The sequence below is a fragment of the Trichomycterus rosablanca genome, chromosome 16 (assembly GCF_030014385.1).
Source record: "Trichomycterus rosablanca isolate fTriRos1 chromosome 16, fTriRos1.hap1, whole genome shotgun sequence".
NCBI lineage: Eukaryota > Metazoa > Chordata > Actinopteri > Siluriformes > Trichomycteridae > Trichomycterus > Trichomycterus rosablanca.
In genome coordinates, this window is record NC_086003.1 from 9,878,501 (window position 1) to 9,899,399 (window position 20,899).

Below are 20,899 nucleotides of genomic sequence, written 5' to 3' on the forward strand. Positions count from 1 at the left end.
CTAGTTTCATTATTGCTCAAACCTTTTTCTACACTCCACTCCTCCTCATTGTCATTGCTGTTTATCTCACTGTCCTCACTATCAGATGGCATTGGCGTAACTTGGCGATCCTGTTCCTGTCTTCCATAAAACTTTCTTATGTCATTTTTCTATCAAAAAATATGAAAAAAAGTTAAAGGAGAAGAAAACACATTTGAATTTGGAGCTTATACTGCACAAATACATGTGATAATACATGATAACATCCTAAAACACAGTCAGCAAAAACATCCTTGAAAAGTACCCCTTAATGCACAATGTTGCCCTGAGGCAACGAAAAGAAAAAACAAATTTCTAAAAATGAAAATGAAAATTTTCTAAACCAAAATAAAATAAACTTCATAAGACCCGACAAAAGATTCTTTACACCTTCCTAAATGTGCACATATTTTTATTTACAATCCAAGTTATTTTAAATAAGATTAATAAAGCAAAAAATCTTATGTTTTTCTTATACCATGTGCTCCTGTTACCATGTGTCAGAAAAGGCAGTCCCACCTTAAAATGATGCTTGATGGTGAATCTCAAACTTTATTAGATTGTTTTTTAATATTTTTTTGACCATTCTGGTTGGTTGCAATCATTAAAAAAACAGGCACTGGACATGGAGCTTAAAAAACTTTCTGTTGCCTAAAAGCAACACTGTGCAGGGTTAAGATTGTGTTTTTAGACCAGTAGAATTATTTAAAAAAATTATAAAGAGCCAAGACATTTGTTAGTTACTGTAGGAATGCATTTAATAACTACAAAGAGAATACATAGGACATTTCCTTTACAAATCAGCTGAAATATATTTGTTAATAACTAAACAAAATAAAAAAATCTTTTTCTGTAGTCTTCGCGCTCACTCGTCGGGCTGCCCTCTGACCCAGTTTTGTGGCTGCTTTGATGTGTGCATTTCTAGGTGGCTTTGTTGGAAACGCTCTCTCGCCTGCTCCCAGTTCTGCTGCCTCTTGCTGTGGCCAAGAGACACTGCATTCACTGAGACAGTCCCCACACAGCCAAGCCCACTCTGTTCCCGTCTCACTTGCAGCTCAACCTGCACACAAGTTTGTTGTGGTATTGAGACAGAGTCAGAGAAATAGAAACAGAATAAGTGTGTAATGACTTGATCATTACAACCTGCATGTCAGGTGTTTTAATGCACTGCAGCCACAAATGTTACATCAGCAAATTGTGTAGCATTTTACCCAACCACATCATATTAACTAATACATAAAACATGTAGTATACAAAAACATGCCAGAAAAGTAAAGACATTTTGTAAAACGAAATAGAAACAAGAATCCTTGATTTCTTTATTATGAAACTCAATTGTATGAAGTAAAACAAAAAAAACTTAAAATTTGATATCTGCAACACATTTACAAAGAAGATACAAGACTTCAACTGCTCAACATATTCTTGTTTTTCATCACATTTTACAAAATGTCCCAACTTTTCTGTAAATGGGGTTTGTACACTGCTTAAAAAACTTAAGGGAACATTAATCATTACAGTATAACACCAAGTCAATTAAATTTCAGGGATTTCAGTCTGTCAAGTCACAATTGCATAAGCAATTGTGAATAAACTTTACCTTTTTGCTGCAAATGAAAGTGACAATATGTGCACTGGAGAGACAACAGGCAGACAAACCCCTCAAAAGGGAATGGTTTGCAGGTGGTGGCCACCGACAAGTGTTCTTGTCACTACTGTTAGCATTAGGCAGTACCTGCAGCTCATTAAGATTGCACAGGTTTGTCAAGATTGGATGGTGAGTGTCTGACTTGCCATCTTCAGGTCTCTCCAGACATGTTTGATTTAAGTCTGGGCTTCAGCTGAACTACTCAAGGACATTCAGAGACTTGCCCAGATGTCGCTCCAGTGTTGTTTTGACTGTATATTTCAGATCACTCTCTAGCTGAAAGTGAATCGTCACCTCAGTTTTCGCTTGCATATGCTATGGAGGACGTTTTCTACACAGATGTTGCTAAATTTGCCTGCATTCAACCCTCCTACAATTCTGACAATCATAGCATGATGCTGTCATCACCACGTTTTGCTATAGGGATGGTATTAGCCAGCTGATATGCAGTGCTTGTTTTTCTGCCAAAGATTTTGCTTACTATTCTGCCTCTCTCATCATGTTATTAGAGTCCTTTATATTCCATTTAGCAAACTCCAAGCAGGCTGTCATATGCATTTTACTAAAATACGGCTTGAGTCTTGCCACATTGCCAGAGCAGAGCAGATTGTCCATTCAATGAGTTATCCAATTTCTGTACAGGACTTTAGGAGAGAAAATTAGGCTCTTATTTACCTCTTTGACCAAGGTCATTCTTGGCCATTTGCCATATTTGCCCTTTTTTTACTGACTAATGATGTAATGTTAATAATGTAATGTCATAACCAGTTAAAATCAATAGACTAAGCAGTAACTAAAATAATTGTTAGTTACAGCCCTTGTCACTACCATGCCTCTTTCAGTAGTGTAAGTTAAAAAAGTTTGATGAATAAAAACAGAAAATAAAACAAAGAAGGTATGTAGTAAAGCAACAGAACATTTACATTTGGTTTATGTACAAATTTTGTTTAATGTATTTTTTGGTTATGAATTTAAAGGGGAATTTTACACATATCTGTGTATGAATGTGATTATTTTTGACTGTTTCCAAAAGTGTGCATGAGTTTACAGGCTCAATGATGCCTCCTTTGTCTCTGCCCAGTCCTTCTCCACTCTTCCAGCCCATTTTCTCCAGCATCTGTCGACCCTTATTCTTCTCACTAATCTCTCTACACAAGCACACATACACATTCATTAGAGGAACACTTCAGTAATACATAATCCAGATGAAAAAGCTTGTGTCACCATACCTCAATACTGATACTACATCATGTAACTTGAGGTAACAAAAAATATGGAAATGACAAAATTCACTATGATTTCAAATGCTATTTCTAATGGGATAAAATACTACTCTCTCTCAATGGAAATCATTGTCTGTGGTAATCATTACAAAATTGCCTAAGTTTCTAGGCAATCTGAATTAACAAAAAAACAGACTGACCTGGTCTCTACTGACCCCTCTACAGCCAATATGTAGTTAAAATGAAGACCTATATTTCAGTGAGAGCAAGGATTTTTGCAAAGCCTTTTAGATTTTAACATATTTCAAAACTAGATCTAGAAGACTGTAAAAATTTGCCACCAACTAGAAAATCCAAATATGTTGAATGGATTTGATCAGAGCTCTGTGTTGGTATCCAGACCTAATGCAACAAGATAAGTTCAATTATACTTTATATATTTTTATTTTTCCGTTACAAAGAATTAGCAACTGGGTGGGGCTGAGTCAAACCATCAAAAACAGACTAGCACATACAGTGTATCACAAAAGTGAGTACACCCCTCACATTTCTGCAAATATTTCATTATATCTTTTCATGGGACAACACTATAGACATGAAACTTGGATATAATTTAGAGTAATTTAGAGGTGAACTGGCACCCCAATCTGAGTCTGAATGTCTGCTCTGGAGGAGGTTCCTGGTTTTGTTTTTATCTGTCCCATTTCAAGCTTCTTTAATTTCAAAATTCTGAAATACTAATTTAAAATACAATGCCATTGTGAATGTTCTATGCCTTAGATATTTTTCATATCCATGCCCTGATCTATGCCCTGCCACAATTTGATCATGGACAATTTACAAAATATGAAACAAAATGAACTTACAATATTCACAATATTCATTTTTTTATATCCACCTGAATTTATGAGTGTGTGTTTACTTACACATGTAGCGAGGCTGGAGCGTCATCTCTGTAGAAGGTTCCCTCACTTCCTACTGTCTGTCTCCTGCTCTCAGCTCTGTCCTTGTATTTATTGCATTTATGACTGTTTTCATAGTCACTGTTCTAAATAAAACACAGAACAGCATACATCAATTTTTAAAGCATCCTAAAGGTTCACAGATTTAATGCATGTTTAAATTGTCCCTTTTAGTCCCTTTTCACTTTTTGCAGTGTACCATGTTAGTAAATTGAAAACAGTATCAACTGCAGGTTCTAGCTTCAGTTTTGCCATTTTCACCCACAGAGAGCTAAAAACAAGAATGGAGATAGCAACACCACAGAAACTTAAAATTCTGGCATCCAATGCTGATATAATTCCATATGAGAAACCACTGTTAAATGTGCATTACGTTTGAGCACTCAGACAGTACTGCATGAGAAACCATCATGCTACAGTCCACAGTTGCATCAGAAAATGCAACCAGAAATCTATTATTATTATTAATAACATAGGCAAACTAAAAAGTATACTTTTTGTTAAAGCTGCTAAAAAGTACATGCATTTATAACTAGAATAGATTATTGCATCATGCTTCCGACTGGATGCTGTCCATAAAAATAGCTCCAGTTGGGTCAGAACATCAGAGTGCTAAACAAGAAATTTACATCATATTAGTTCAATTCTATGCACTGGCTGCAAGTTAAATTTCACATATATTGCAAAATATTTTTTACTAACAAAGGTGCAGGGCTTCTTTTAGTTCAGAAAATAAAAGAAGGTTACAGCAGGGGCCAGGGTGCACTTACAAGGCCCAACAACCATTAAATTATCACCTCTGTTTGGATTCATAAACACTAGATTAATTAGGCCTAGATTACTCAGATGTTTAGTTAATCTCTTTTTACATTTTCAACTACCTGTGGCTGATCTGATTGTGATACAAGGCAGGCATTACAGAACTGTTTTAACAGATAAAATTACCAGAAATTTGCCTGATTTTATTATAATGATTACTTTTATTGCATGTCTTAACCCACAAATGACCTAACCAACCATACTTACAGGCATGTTTAATGTGTTTGCTATGCAGCTCTGTGGCTTTTTTGTTGTTTAATATTTTTTGAACTTCAGCTCATTTGCCTTTACCATGATTGCTGTTTGATAGATGGACCTTTTCAATTAATGCAAATTGTCTTTTACAGCACAGCCAGGTAAAATGAGCATGACAAGCTTTATTTGCAGCATTTAAAACATTGAACTATTATGTAGCTTATATCCACATCAAACTTGCACACACAAGGACAATTTGAAAAAACTTTGTACAAGCACTGTCACAAAATATTTTTTAAAGTCTTACATAAGATTTTGGACATCTCTGATAAAAATTAATTATTCACTGAAGTTAACACATTCACTACAGGAAACAAAGCTGAATATGGCAGTTTTAATGATAATTTTGATGCGCTAGTTTTGATTATTTACAGTATTTTACATACAGAAAATTGTTAAACATTATATTTTTACACATTAATACATAAAAAGCCAAGTGTTATTTAGTGGGTACATCTGAGGTGGATATAGGTTGTACTAGATTCTTATGCTCTCTTAGAGTTTCTAACGTTTCTTGCATTTCTGCACTTTTTTCAGGGTCAAACAACAATCAAATCTCTATCCAGTAAAAAAATATAACAGAGAAAAACTTACTTTAAGACCATATTTAATTTTTATCAGCTTAAGCTCTCTGTGTCTCTGTATCTCTTTGTCCTCCTTACTCAACACACACCCTGAAAAATAGCAGAAAATACACAAAGCTCCTCAATCATATCCCTGCCACAACAAGCAATAACAATACTACAGAAAAAGTTGGGACAGTATGGAAAATGCAAATAAAATAAAAATGCAGTGTTCCTTACATTTACTTTTATTTGATTGCAGACAGTTAGATATCTCATGTTTTGTCTGCTCAACTTCATTTCATTTGTTAATAAACACCCCTCACTGCATTTCAGGCCTGCAACACATTCCAAAAAAAGTTGTGACGGGGGCAATTTAGAGCTAGTAATGAGGTGAAAAAATGAAATAATAATGTGATTCCAAACAGGTGATGTCAACAGGTGACTGTAATTATGGTTTGGTACAAAAGCAGCCTTTGATGAGCAAAGATGAACAGAGTTTGTCAACAAATAAGTAAGAAAATGATTGAAATGTCTAAAAACAATGTGCCTCAAAGAAAGACTGGAAGGGATTTGCATATTTCTCCCTCTACAGTGCATAATATCATTAAACGATTCAAGGAAGCTGGAGGAATTTTAGTGCATGAAGGCCAAGGGCACAAGCTTAAGCTGAACACCCATGATCTTCGATCCCTCAGACAGCACTGCATCAAGAACCGCCACTCAACAATAGTTGATATAACCACATGGGCAAGGGATTACTTTGGCAAACCTTTGTCAAGCACTACAATATGGAAACAAATGCCACTTAAAATTTTGACTTACAGTCAAGCCGGAATGTCTGCACACCCCTTTCACCTCTCTACATTTTATTACATTACAGACTCATTCTATAATAGATTGAGTTCATTTTTTGTCACAAAATTCTACACAAAATATCCCACAATGACAAAGTAGGTTTTTAGACATTTGTGCTAATTTATTAAAAATCAAAATGTAAAATATCATATCAGCATATCAGAGCAAACTCCAAGCCATGGGATCAAAGGAATTATCTGCAGACCTCAGAAACAGGATTGTGTTGAGGCATAGATGCGGAGAAGGGTACAGAAAAATTGCTGCAGCTTTACAGGTCCCAACGAGCACAGTGGAATTCGCAGTCATTCGTAAATGGAGAAGTTTGGAACCACCAAAAATTTTCCTAGACCTGGCTTCCTGGCCAAACTGAGCGATCGGGGAAGACGGGCCTTGGCCAGGGAGGTGAGCAGAAACCTGAGGGTCACTCTGACAGAGCTCCAGCTTATCCTTGTGGAAATGGGAGAACCTATCAGAAGATCAACCATCCAGGCAGCACTCCACAAATCACACCTTTACAGTAGAGTGGCCAGACGGAAGCCACTCCTTAGTAAGGCACATGACAGCCTGCTTGGAGTTTGCCAAAAGGCACCTAGAGGACTCTCAAACCATGAGAGACAAGATTCTCTGGTCTGATGAAACCAATCGAACATCTGTAGAAGGAGCTGAAAATGGCTGTGGAGCTTGCAATGATATAACAAGAGGAATGGGCAAAAATGTCCAGGTGCATCAACCAAGTATTAGGCTAAGGGTGTGTACAGATATGTAACCCCTAAATAAACTATTTTTGTCAGTAAAATAAAATTGCATATTTTCTAAACAGTCTTCACTTCGTAATTATTGGCAATTGTGTGTAGATGTTTGAGGCAAAAAAGAACTCAATCTATTATAGAATGAGTCTGTAATGTAATAAAACGTGGAGAAGGTGAAAGGGGTGTGCAGACTTTCCAGCTTGACTGTATGTTAACCATGTCCAGAAGAGGCGTCGACTTCTCTGGGCTCAGAGGCATCTAGGCTGGACCATTACACAGCGGAAACATTCGTTATGGTCAGATAAATCAGCATTACAGGTCTTTTTTGAAAAAAATGGACGCTGTGTGCTCCAGACCAAAGACGAAAAGGACCATCCAGACTGTTATCAGCAACAAGTCCAAAAGCCAGGGTCTGTCATGATATGGTGTCAGTGCCCTTGGCAAAGGTAAATTACACTTCTGTGATGGCAGCATTAATGCATTAAGTACATTGAGAGCAATGTAGAGCAACAAATGCTGTCTTCAAGACGTCATCTTTTCCAGGGACGTCCATGCATTTTATAACAAGACAATGCAAAACCACATGCTGCACACATTACAAAGACATGGCTGCAGAAGAAGAGGATACAGGTACTGGAGTGGCCTGTCTGCAGTCCTGACCTGTCCCTAATAGAGAATGTGTGGAGAATTTTGAAACTAAAAATGCAACAGCGACGACCCCGTACTGTTGCACATCTTAAAATGTGTTTGCAGGAAGAATGGGACAAAATTAAACCAGAAACACTAAAACACTACATCTTTTAAGTGTGGTGAAAAGGAATGGCAACATTACAAAGTGCTAAATGCTTTACTGTCCCAACTTTTTTTTGGAATGTGTTGCAGGCCTGAAATGCAGGAATGAATGTTTATTAATAAATTAAATAAAGTTGACCAGACAAAACATGAAATATCTCAGGTTCATACTGTCTGCAATGAAATAAAAGTCAAAGTAAATGTAAGAAACTCCGTGTTTTTTAATTATTTGCATTTCCATGCTGTCCCAACTTGATTTGGGGTTGATTTGTAACAATACTATAAACTTGCTTTCCAAAAAGGCCTTAACAATCAGTACACTATGTCACAATCATGGCTGGATTACTGACCGGGCCAGGCCCAAAACATTTTGCGATGCCTATCAACATTTATGATACAATATATTTTTTATTTCCGAGGGCCCTCCATTTTAAGGATCCTCTGACTATTAGGGACTTTGACCCCAGGGCCTCTTGGGGGCCCTAGCCATGCTTTTGGGGCCCCTAGCCATGCTTTTGGGCCCTAGCCATGCTTTTGGGGGCCCTAGCCATGCTTTTGGGGGCCCTAGCCATGCTTTTGGGCTTCTTATGAAAATGGATGAGGCGTTGTGGCACTGCTCTGACTTCTGGCTATTAGGGGTCCTAGGAAAGAGGGGGGCATATTTTTAGAGGGCCCTGGTTATGAGAGCCCCTACCAGGGGGCCCTAGAGAAGAGCAGGGCATTCCATTAGAGGGCCCTTGATCACGAGGGCCCCTGCTATGGGGCCCTTGACTTCCATAGAAGTCGTTTACCATGGCTCCTTGACTTTCTAGGGACCTACAAATTGCCAGGCAAGCTACCATATTTCATAACAGACATTTTGTTGCAAATATGCGATTCAGGCCCTTACTTAATGTTTCTGAATTTGTATTGTTTCAAAATTATTATGTTCAATTTCTCTTAAGCGCAGAGACACAAATTAATTTAGCAATTTTGCAATTATTTAAATTTAAGACAAGCAATTTGTCTGATGAATGCTATCTTTGACACCGATTAAATTGAGTGAATTTGGCCAAGGGTGTGATTTCACTTATGTGAAAACAACAAGCCATTTGACTAGTTTCATGTTTCCCCTTTAATAAACAACAGTAAAGAGACCAGTGGTCACTCTAGCTCTAAAGGAATGCATGAAAGGAAAAGTGCCTTTTCATACAACAGAACTGCAAGCTAATTTTACTGAGTAGCACAATTTTGGTTTGGTGACAGATGATAAACAGCAAGTGGTTTTGTTGTAGTAGCTGTGGCTGCGTATGCGTGTAACCCTGATATTTTGTTTGAGGATTATTTATTGGAAAACATATTTTATTCAGCTTATTATTCAATGACTATTCAATGACAGTTTGACATGACTTGACATGTTTCAAGGCAGTGTGAAGGGGTCTCGACAATAATTAAACTTGATTTAATATCATTAACACAGCATTTCTAATATACTCAAAACCTTCCCCCTGTCTCCCTCTCCATGCCTCTCTCTCTCTCTCTCTCTCTCACACACACACACACACACACACACACACACACACACACACACAAAACAGCATTTTTTGTAGTAGATAGTGGCTGCCCCTCCCCCACTCTCACTCAGTGGTGAAAAATTGTTACATTGCCCTAAATTCCCACGGGGGCTGAGCCAATCAGGTGTTGCGAGAACTTCCAAGTGAATATGCAAGATCTACTGTATATAAAACCACCTCCGTGAAGCTGGCCCCCCATGTGGTCAGAAATGGAATATAAATATTATTATTCGTTTGTGCTGCGTTTGTGCTGGTTTGTGCCGTAGGAATCATCGTTTGTGCTGGCACCGTTTTAGAGAAATTAAGTATTATATTTTATTACCCGTGACGTCACCAGCCCCCCATCAGAGCCCAAATTGCACCAAAACCATCTCATTCGTTTGTGCTGCGTTTGTGCTGGTTTGTGCTGCTAAAAGAAACATTTGTGCTCTTTTAATTCTCAAGTTATTACGCTATAAATATTACACCCGTGACGTCACCAGCCCCCCATTAACGTCCAAATTGCACCAAAACCCTTTAATTCGTTTGTGCTACGTTTGTGCTGGTTTGTGCTGCTAAAAGAAACATTTGTGCTCTTTTAATTCTCAAGTTATTACGCTATAAATATTACACCCGTGACGTCACCAGCCCCCCATTAACGTCCAAATTGCACCAAAAGCATCTCGTTTGTGCTGGTTTGTGCTGCTAAAAGAAACATTTGTGCTCTTTTAATTTGCAAGTTATAGGCTAAATTCTCTCTCTTTTTTTTTATTAAGTGAGGACACTTAGCCCCTAACAATGTTAAAATTGCATCACAGAGTGAAATTTATTATAATCGAATTACCTTTAAAAACCTTTAACATTTTAAATGTTAAAATGTTATCCATAACATTATCCATACACATGTTACACAGCTAAATTGATTTGTGAATTCCAATTGTTAATGTTATTTCAAAGGTTTTAAATGCTTGTGGGCCGTCAACAAGTATATTCTACCTACAGACTCACCAAATAATCAAAATGTAACATAGCTTAAAAAAAGTTTAGTCACAGCAAAATTCCATGGTTTGTGTTATAGCTCTGATGTCTTTGTTATTCTATTTATATAGGTCTTCAAACCAGAGTAAGAAGTAAAGGCTTTAACAAGACCACCCAGTAATGCAAGAGAGAAATCAGAAACAACTTCTTTTGGTACAGATGCTCCTCCTCTAAGCCATTCAGAGACCCAGTTTGATATGGCGTTAATGTCATGCCGCTCAGACAGCATTTGCACCACTGGGATGTGAATAGAAGTATCTCCATGTGAGGACAGAACTCCTTGATATGGAAATATACTGTATGTCCTGATGTTTCTGTTTAGTGAGCCTTTTGACTACTGTACCTGTAGCATTAAAACGTACACTTGAGTCTTTACTAGTATTTTGACTAGTAGTTGAGAGGGGGTCCAATAGTGGCATAAAAAATGTGTCAAGGCCGATGTCATGAATACTGCCCCTATGAGGCACACTGTATTTTATTAGATGAGGGGGAAAGGATGGGGTGTTTGTGTTCTACCTCCCTATCCCCTCTCTCTTGTTTGGCTTTTCTTAATGTACTCAGGCTTGGTAGGTGGGTAGCTCTGGGTTACCGAGTGGCATTATCTTGTAAGCCTCTGTGGCTCGCCACACATGTAGCAGTTTTTTACCCTGCCAGAGTTCTTCAGAGAGTCTTTTCTCTCCAGATAGCATGTGCTTTGCCTTTCCAGTATGAAAACTGTCATCAATGTAATCAATTCTGCATTTTAGCACTGCTGGTGTGCTCACCTCTGGTAGACTCTCACTGGAAATGGACAATTTTGCAGTACAGTGGCCAGTGATGTCAATGCACTTAGATGCACTGTGTGGGTACACTTTTGCTCTCTTGAAACTAAGTATGCAGGCTAATCTGGTCATGTTCCAGATCTCTTCATTTAGGACATGAGACCATGTGCCAGAATTAGAGCTGTCACTGTCTTCATCTGCCTTTACCTTCATCTATATTTTTGATGCAATCATTTTCAATTTCAGTTGATTTGTCTTTCACTTGCCTTTTAATGTGTATGTACAGCATATGTTTGTTTTATATTTTTCACAGAACTGTCCAATCTTGTTCTAAATGTCATTAATATGATTAAAATTCTCAGAGGACTATTACAGGGTTTTATTAGAAGCAATAAATTACCTTAAAATGAGAATTATGTGTTTATGTGCTATGAAAGCTCTTTCCTGGAATGTCTCTTCCAACAGTTGCCTGAGGAGAGGACAAAAGAAAAGTATGCTCAGACCTTAGTCAAACGTGACTACCAACTTTTTGTTGCTAGGACAATGGTCTTTCTCATATGTGTTTTTTTTTTTTATAAAACTTGCATAAAAATAATGTTTTTTCATGCCATGCCTTGGGTTGTTGAAGCCCAATTTACTGGCCAGTGAGCGTAATTGAAAGGTAGGTCTTTATAATAACGTGGTAATGTGGTGTATAGTGGAGCAGAATGACATTCTGCCAAGGTTTTGGTGCAGCATGCTATCTAGTGAAAGGGAAAGTACAAACAAAATGAATGAGTGCAGTGTAATTAGACAAGGCAGTGCATCTTAATACAATAAATATGCAGGGCAGCATGATGGAAAGTATAAATGTGTAAAGTATGCAGATTTGTGAGGACCTAACAGAACTGACAGCAAGTTGCACAGGGAGATGGATAAACAAGTATATAACCTTAATGACTAATATGACGTTATATGGTGAGGGTTATATATTTGTGTGTTTTGTAAGTGGATGCTGCAGTAGATTCTTGCAAACAATGTTAATGAGCCGAGGAAGCTTTGGGGTTACTTCTTTACAGTGTCATTACAGTGTCATTACAGTGATACACATATGGGAATCCTGATCACCAGTAAACTGCATGTCAAATTAGACATGCATTGCATTCTTCTTAAAATACTTGTATTCATACAACAAACACTCCAACTCTGCCTCAGTATTTTATTACTGATGTTGAGTCTACTGAGACACTTTTCTCTTCATAAAGTGACAATAAAGTACAAAATATTGAAAATAAGTCATCTTACTGTTATTTTAGTCACGTTTTTACCTGGAAAAGAAATTTTAGGAGTTTAAGTTTAAGTTGTGCTGTCTGAAAATGACTGCTTACAGTCAAACAGGTCCCCACCCTGTATCTCAGACTTTGGTCCTCATGGAAACATGGCTTAAAATAAAGATTCCCACCGTTAAGAAGTCACATAAGGACAATTGGTTTATTTATCAAAGGACTTTTGACATTAAAATTATTGATGCGACTAAATAAGAATGAATAGAGAGAATGCCATGTAAAACCTATACTTTTGTAGTGTATATTTCTGTAGTGTTAAGTGATTCACAGTTTACAAACGTGTGGTAAGTTATGTTCTGCCATAAGTTGTGTATATTGCAGGAATATCAATTAAAACATGAAAACCAATTAAAACTGCGTGTTTAGTTTCAAGAGGATATTGAAGAGGATACGCAGTATGGCTGAGTGCTTTGACATATCTGTGCAAAGTGGAATCCACATCCAATGACATCATCCAGATGAGATGACGTCAAACAAAATGATGTCAAACAAATGAGATGGTTTTGATGCAATTTGAACATTTTATTGGGCTAAATGTCCTCAATTTATAAAAAAAAAATATTATTTAGCCTATAACTTGAGAATTAAAACAGCACAAATGTTCCTTTTAGCAGCACAAACCAGCACAAACGAATTAAAGGGTTTTGGTGCAATTTGGACATTTTTAGGGGCCAGGTGTCCTCACTTTATAAAAAAATATATTATTTAGCCTATAACTTGAGAATTAAAACAGCACAAATGTTCCTTTTAGCAGCACAAACCAGCACAAACGTAGCACAAACGTAGCACAAACGAATTAAAGGGTTTTGGTGCAATTTGGACATTTTTAGGGGCCAGGTGTCCTCACTTTATAAAAAAATATATTATTTAGCCTATAACTTCAGAATTAAAAGAGCACAAATGTTTCTTTTAGCAGCACAAACCAGCACAAACGTAGCACAAACGAATGAGATGCTTTTGGTGCAATCTGGACGTTAATGGGGGGCTGGTGACGTCACAGGTGTAATATTTATAGCGTAATAACTTGAGAATTAAAAGAGCACAAATGTTTCTTTTAGCAGCACAAACCAGCACAAACGTAGCACAAACGAATGAGATGGTTTTGGTGCATTTTGGGCTCTGATGGGGGGCTGGTGACGTCACGGGTAATAAAATATAATACTTAATTTCTCTAAAACGGTGCCAGCACAAACGATGATTCCTACGGCACAAACCAGCACAAACGCAGCACAAACGAATAATAATATTTATATTCCATTTCTGACCACATGGGGGGCCAGCTTCACGGAGGTTATAAAACCCCCTGCCAGTATCAAAACTCCTCACATTCAGACAGTTCAGCTTGCGAACTTGCTCTGTGCTTTTACTACAACTTTTACCTTGCTATTACCAGATCAGCAACCAACAGCCTTTTTAAAGGCTCATTGCCCTTTATACTGCATTATATTATTTTATAATATATATAAATATTTTTATATTATATTATACTATACTATATTGCATATATTCTGTTACATTCTTTTCATAGTCTTTTCAAAGGCTTATATATTATATTATATTATATTACATGATATAATATTATATTACTATATATAATATATTAAACTTTGAAAGGTTCACAGCCACTAGCAACTCACAGCTTTTTTAAAAGCTTATTGTTATTTGCATATTACATTATTGATAATAGTAGAAGTGTAAGCTTTATAATATTAGTACATACATACAATACATTTACAATAACAACAATTTATAGCTAAATAGTTATAGGTCAGCCTTTTTTTTATTACATATTGTATCTGGTTCTACAGTTTTGTGATTGTATTTTTTTCCTGAACATACAACATAGAAACAACATAGTAAGTATTGGATAGGAATAGGAATTTGCAAGACAAGCTTCTATATTTGCATCTTAAGAAACACTTGCCATTAATAACATGGATCCCAAACAAAAAAGTGGTGCCTCAAAAAGAAAAGCAAAAAAGATTAAGAAAGCAAATCAGGCAGATTTCCTGAAAAGCGTTCCTTTGATCTCAAACTTCTTTGAGAAACCGCTGGATATGAGTGAGACAAGTATTGCTAATGTTAGCAGTGATCAGAGTTCTAGCAATGAAGATGTGATCACCACTGGCTTAGTGTCACCTGTCAGTGACTATGTACCTTTGCAGACCCAGTCAGGTGCAGAGCAGGAATGCCAGCCCTGCCAGGCTACCACAGACCAGCAGCAGAAAGACCATGAAAGGAAAGTTGCAGGTGTGTCAGACCCACAATCAGACCAGCCAGCTGCATCGTGTGAGTGTCGTTTTTCAAATGAGGAGGGCAAGGACCCCAACTCCTGGTGTGAAACGGTCAACGACCCTGCTTTATGGCCCAATACCATTACCGACCAAGCCAAGTCGATTCTTGTTAGTAGAGGAGAAGCTGCATTTCAAAACAGAAGTGCTAAGTACCCAGCCTCAGTCAGGGATAGAGGCATTGGGGGTACCAGTAGGAGCTTTACAAATGCTCTACTCAGTTGCTCTCTACCCAACGGGCAAACTGTGACTAGGCAGTGGCTACTTTACTCTCCTTCAACTGGCTGTGGGTATTGTTTTGTTTGCAAACTGTTTTCCAGTAAGCACAATACTTTTGTTCATGGATTTTCTGACTGGAAACATTCAGAGCGGATTGGTGAGCATGAGGGGAGTGTGGAGCATAGGGCTTGCATGCTAGCATTATATAATCGCTCCAGAGGCACAGCAACAATTGATTCTGATATTGTCAAACAAATTGATGCAGAAAGACAATACTGGCGGGAAGTTTTGAAAAGAGTTGTTGCAGTCATCCAGTTTTTGGGGGAGAGGGGACTTGCTTTCAGGGGAGATGATGAGCTATTAGGATCAGCCCACAATGGTAATTTTTTGGGCATCATAGAACTCTTAGCCAAATTTGACCCATTCCTAGCTGAGCACCTCCAAAGGTTTGGAGGTAAGGGAAAAGGTTCTGTGTCCTACTTATCATCGACAGTGTGTGAAGAATTTATCCATTTGATGGGACAGAGAACAAAGCAGGCAATTGTCAATGAGATCAAAGAATCAAAATACTTCTCTGTTATAGTTGACTCCACTCCAGACCTTGCTCATGTGGACCAACTTACTTTTATTTTCAGGTTTGTTAATAATGACGGACATGTAGTTGAGCGTTTTCTAGCTTTTGAGCCTATTGAAAACCATAGTGGGGACAGTTTGGCAGAGTGTGTCGTTGCTATGGTGGAGAATCTGGGCCTAGACTTATCCAACTGTAGGGGCCAGTCATATGATAATGCAAGTAACATGTCGGGAAAGTACAATGGAGTCCAAGCTCATCTTAAACAAAGAAACCCTTTGATTTGTTATGTCACCTTTGCAGCACATTCACTGAATTTAGTTGGTGTCAATGCTGTTGACAGTAGCCCAGAAGCTGGATGTTTTTTTGACTTTGTACAGGCAATGTACACATTTTGTGCATCATCTACACACAAGTGGGGAAAGGTTTTCCGTGATACTGATATCAAACTCACACTGAAATCAGTCAGGTACTCGATGGAGCGCACGAGCTGAGTCAACTAAGGCTCTTTGGAAATATTATGCACAACTGAGAGAGGCATTGAATGATATGTCTAAAGATATGGAGGAGAAATGTGTAACTCGAAGTGAAGCCTCTGCACTCTGTGACAAATTGGACACGTTGGAGATGGCCTTCATGGCATACTTCTGGGACACAATACTACAGAGGTTCCAAGCCACAAGCCTGCAGCTGCAGAAGCATGATATTGACATATGTACAGCTACACAACTTCTCTTGCCTTTACGAGACTTTGTGGCAGCACAGAGAGATAACTTTGAGGTGTTTGAAGGGGCAGCTTTAAATGTCACCACTGCTGTCTCCCAAGAGTACAGGCATGACCTCCAGCGTACAAAGAAGCGCAAAATTATGTCTGATGATAGTGCAGAGCCAGGTGTAGCATTTAACGGAAAGGACAAGTTTCGGATCGAAACTTTCAATGTTGTCATTGACAAACTTGTGTCCTGTCTCAACCACCGTTTGAATGCATACACACACTTAACTGAGCTATTTGATGTTCTTTTCATGCCTGACAAAATGTCCAACAGTGAGCTCACTTTAAAGGCTAACTCACTTGCTGCAGCATATCCTTCAGATCTGAACATGAGCCTGGCAGATGAATTGATACAATACAAATCATTCATAACAGAAAAAGAAAAATGCCCTAGTAAAACTCTTTGCCCAGGGGCCCAGACTATCCTTAATCCGTCCTTGGTCACAATGCATACAATTCTATTAGAAATTATTGGAAGAAAAAATGTAAAGTCTGAACAGGGTTACAAAGCCAAGGCTTAAGGCTCTGAAATGGCAACAAACCATGTGGCAAATGGTAAATCTACTCAGTCGGTGGCTTACCAATATTTCTTTAAAAATGCATCAACAACAAGATAAAAATGGACATCTAAGAGATTTCAGGCCTCCACTTTTTATGTGGTCAGTGTTTATGATTCAACAACTTGAATAATTCAAGTCATACAACCAGTCATATATAGGTGTATATGGTGATGGTGTAGGGATGCTTTGTTGCTTCTGAGACGACTAAATGAGATTTTCTCTAGCTATCAGTCTGTGAAATGCAGCTCCAGCACAAATACAGTAGTTTATGCAACAGGACTGTTAGAAACTCAGAAGCAAGATCACCTGTAAGTGGTTTAGAACAAAGATGTTTTGTAAAGGGCTTAAAACAGGCAGGCCATGTTAAAAAGCCAATTGATGTCACTAAAATAAACCAGCCAAAGCCATCCACAGCAATGTAAAAGATCACTGATGTTGTAAAGATTTGGTTGCATCTGGTAAATGCAGCATTAAAATGTATTATTAACATTTTTAAATGGATGGCATAAGTTTTGTATAATCTTTTTCATTCAATAAAAGAAATGATCATTTAAAAACTGTTTTTGTTCAATATTAACGTGGATCTAAAATGATTAAGTACAATAAATATGCATAAATGTAATTAATAAATTTTTTTAAATGCTTTTTGTCTCCCGAATGTAGCATAGCCAATCCATGGTCCGCTGCTGGGGACACCAATTGTGTCCGAGAAGGGTGTATGTTCACCTGACACACACTCCCTCAGACGTGTGTGCAGTCCACAATCCCTTCTTATTCTCCCACACTTCGGTGGATTTGCACATGAAATTGATATAGCGAACAGAGATCCCTTTCTACTTAAACCAGGGTCCTTAAACAGTGTTGAAGACCCCCACCCCTTTTTAGTTCAGTCTTTTCCCAACCAGCAGACTAGAGGCCAATTTTGTCTTCTACAGGCACTTGCCGATTGTGCCTGCTAGGGGGCGCCCAGCCAGCCGATAGCAGAGCTGAGATTCGAATTTGGGGAGTTCAGAATCCCAGCACTGGTGCGCTTGTGAATTATCCTGGTGCACCACCTGGGCGCCATGTAATAAATACATTTTAAATAAACATTGCTGCATAAACCATTATGTCTAAAAGAAATACAATAGGGGCAAACAGTTATGGCACTGTACCTGTAAAAAATATTAAACGTTTTCTGAAACATTTACTGTGTGTGGGTGTGGGTGTGCGTGTGTGTGTGCACACCTGCATTTTCTTCCCGTCTGTGAAAGCTCAGGTGAGCTCGGACCTGTCCTGGTTCACATCCATTACATGTGTCGGTGCCTGAGTGAATGTGAAAGGACAACACTGTTTCACCAAGCTTCACCTCATCACCATGAGTCAAAGGGCAGGGATCACAGCGCACTTTAGGCTGTGTGTATACACAAAAAAGGTAATAATGATAAATGATAAATACTTGGCATAAAACTACTCAGAAACACAAAGTTGGGACAGAAGTATGTTTACAACTGTTATATAAACTTTTCTAGAAATACAACTTTTACACATTTGGGGAATGAGGATAATAATTGTTGTTGTTTTGCAAATGGAATGTTTGCCCATTCTAGCTTGATACTTCAGCTGCTCAACAGTCAGTAGTTGTTGTCGTCTGACTCTCCACTTTATTATGCACCATACTTATAGGATAAATACATAGCGTAGACACTGATCCAGCCTTATATTGTGACTAATGTTTTTTGGCTTTTGCTTTACATTTCTTTTACGTTATTATTTTCCTGTTTTCAAATGTGAACTCTTGACCACAGCAGTGGGCCAGAAAACCTGTTGGCATTTAAACAAAAAATGCATGCCTTTTTTTTTTTTTTTTTTTTTTGCATAATAGATTCAGGATGCATTTTTTGATACAGTGAAACACTGTGTTAAGTGACTAAGGTACTCCAGAGCCCATGAGGCTAAATTCATCCAAGTAGCTTGACAGTATTTTAAGCAATGCTGTCTGAGAAAGTTTAAGAAAATGTAAAATAGAAGCATTTACACTAAAAGTAAAATGATTCTTAGACTTCTGGTCCCCAAAATATACAACTTAATTAATTAAATGTGTGAACACTAAGTTCATGCTTTCTGGTACCTGTAATATTCTGCTGCCATTAATAACTGTGCCATTCTGACTACCCAGGTCAACCAACATGTAACACTGGTGATCTTGATCAAAATACACCTCTGCATGAGACTGGCAAAAAACACACACACACAACTTAATTAAATCATAACTCAGCATACAAATAAATAAAAAAGCATCCCCTTAGAATGCAGATCCACATAAATAATGCAGAAAACATACACATAATTACAGGCTGCACACAGAGGTAATACCTTACTCACTCCCATCTCTGGAATCCTAATGGCATGATCCATGTCCTTCTCTCTGCAAACACACAACCTCCTTATTTAAGACATTGATAAACAACTGTACCACATTAACAGTTACCTGACACACAGCCCAATATGTTACTAACCGGCCGATGGTGGCAACTGCATCAGCTGTAAGGATGAAGAGAGTTCCAGGTTGCAGGACAGAAGACCGAACTACAGTAACCCTTATACATGGAGGCCATCCTTCTGCAACAACACATACAATGGGGAAAAAGTATTTAATCACTTTAGTTGTTTTTTAAATATACTTCCAGAGCAGTATACACTTTTAAAAAGTCCTTTAATTTTGTACTTGTTACATATAAATGATGTTCTAAATAATAATGCAGCAAATAATTTTTAAAGACTTTTTGTTAATGGCATCTGGTTTTGTACAGACATCACAGATTAACATGTAGCAATAAAAGTAAAGGTGAATGCGTACATTAAAATAAAAACACATAGCAACTTCATGTGATAGAATTAACATTCTCCGATAATGAGGGCAGAAGGTAGCAGCCACATACAAAGCTGCAGGATGACCTAAAGGCAGTTAAAACAAAAGGTGATGTTGCCACCGACACATCTGTCCCAGCCCTCATCAGGTCATCCTGTAAGTCTTTTGCAGTAAACACAGGGGTTAATCGTCCTGATGTGTTTTGCATCTGGATTACATTTTGCCCTTTCTCCCACTTCCAAGCAGGTTTGCTGCTGCCATAAGGACAACGCTCTTAATGGTGTCTCTAGTTCTTAAAAATCTTTTTTTTACCCATCTCCTATCTCAGCTTTTGTGATAGTTCCTTCTTATCATGGTTGCAACACACCTTGAACGCATCTCTGGGTGGAGTTTTTAATAAACGTTGTTTAAATTAAGGGTCGTGATTGAGTTCTCAATGGTTTAACCATGTTCTAACCCAACTTCAGGTCTATATAGACTACCAGTAGGTTTTAAGATAAGCAGTGCATAGCATTATTAACAAAATACTACATCATACATTTAAAACTAAATCTAGTTTAGCAGAAGAGTTAATAGTTATTTTTATTTTGTTTGTAGAATGAATTTTTCTTTTTTATTGCAAGTGTATATATACAGTACTGTGAAAAAGTCTTCGAACATTTCAAATTTGATGCCTGCAACACACTCAAAAAAGCTGGGATTCTATTCTATTCTATTCTATTCGTGCTTGAGACAAGACTTCAGCTGCTCAACAGTCCATGGTCTTCACTGTCTGATTCACCTCAGATCTGGACTGCAGGCAGGTCAGACAAGAACACACAGTGTTGAAATAACCACAGAAATTCCATAATTCCATAATAAAAACATCACATTAACAGTCAAACATGGTCGTGGAAGTATGATGGTCTGTGGCTGCTTTGTATCTGTATTACCTGGACGATCCATCATAACTGATGCAACCATGAATTCTGCTCTCTTTCAGAACATCTTGATGGAGAATGTCAGTTCATGACCTAAAGCTTAAGGTTATGCAGGACAAAGATCCAAAGCATACAAAAGTCCACCTCTGAAACTAAATTAACATTAATGATT

At 37.8% G+C, this 20,899-nt stretch overlaps 2 protein-coding genes across 5 annotated transcripts in view; one reads left to right on the forward strand and one right to left on the reverse strand.

Moving 5' to 3' along the window:
- The window catches only part of wdr41 (WD repeat domain 41), a 60,954-nt gene extending 49,305 nt beyond the window's left edge, over positions 1-11,649 (forward strand). Inside the window, exon 14 of the mRNA XM_063012205.1 lies at positions 10,529-11,649. Within this exon, the coding sequence (XP_062868275.1) occupies positions 10,529-10,546 (18 nt within the window). The 3' untranslated portion in view covers positions 10,547-11,649. The remainder of the gene's footprint in view (positions 1-10,528) is intronic.
- Positions 759-20,899, reverse strand: part of aggf1 (angiogenic factor with G patch and FHA domains 1) — a 65,749-nt gene continuing 45,608 nt past the window's right edge. For 2 of the 4 annotated variants that reach the window (XM_063012200.1, XM_063012199.1), the window contains exons 9-16: positions 19,455-19,557; positions 19,312-19,363; positions 19,067-19,168; positions 18,184-18,349; positions 5,520-5,599; positions 3,816-3,937; positions 2,715-2,814; positions 759-1,078 (exon numbers count right to left, since the gene is read on the reverse strand). In XM_063012200.1, the coding sequence (XP_062868270.1) occupies positions 884-1,078; positions 2,715-2,814; positions 3,816-3,937; positions 5,520-5,599; positions 18,184-18,349; positions 19,067-19,168; positions 19,312-19,363; positions 19,455-19,557 (920 nt within the window). In that variant the 3' untranslated portion in view covers positions 759-883. The remainder of the gene's footprint in view (positions 1,079-2,714; positions 2,815-3,815; positions 3,938-5,519; positions 5,600-18,183; positions 18,350-19,066; positions 19,169-19,311; positions 19,364-19,454; positions 19,558-20,899) is intronic. The other 2 variants (XM_063012201.1, XM_063012202.1) reach the window with 2 other exon arrangements.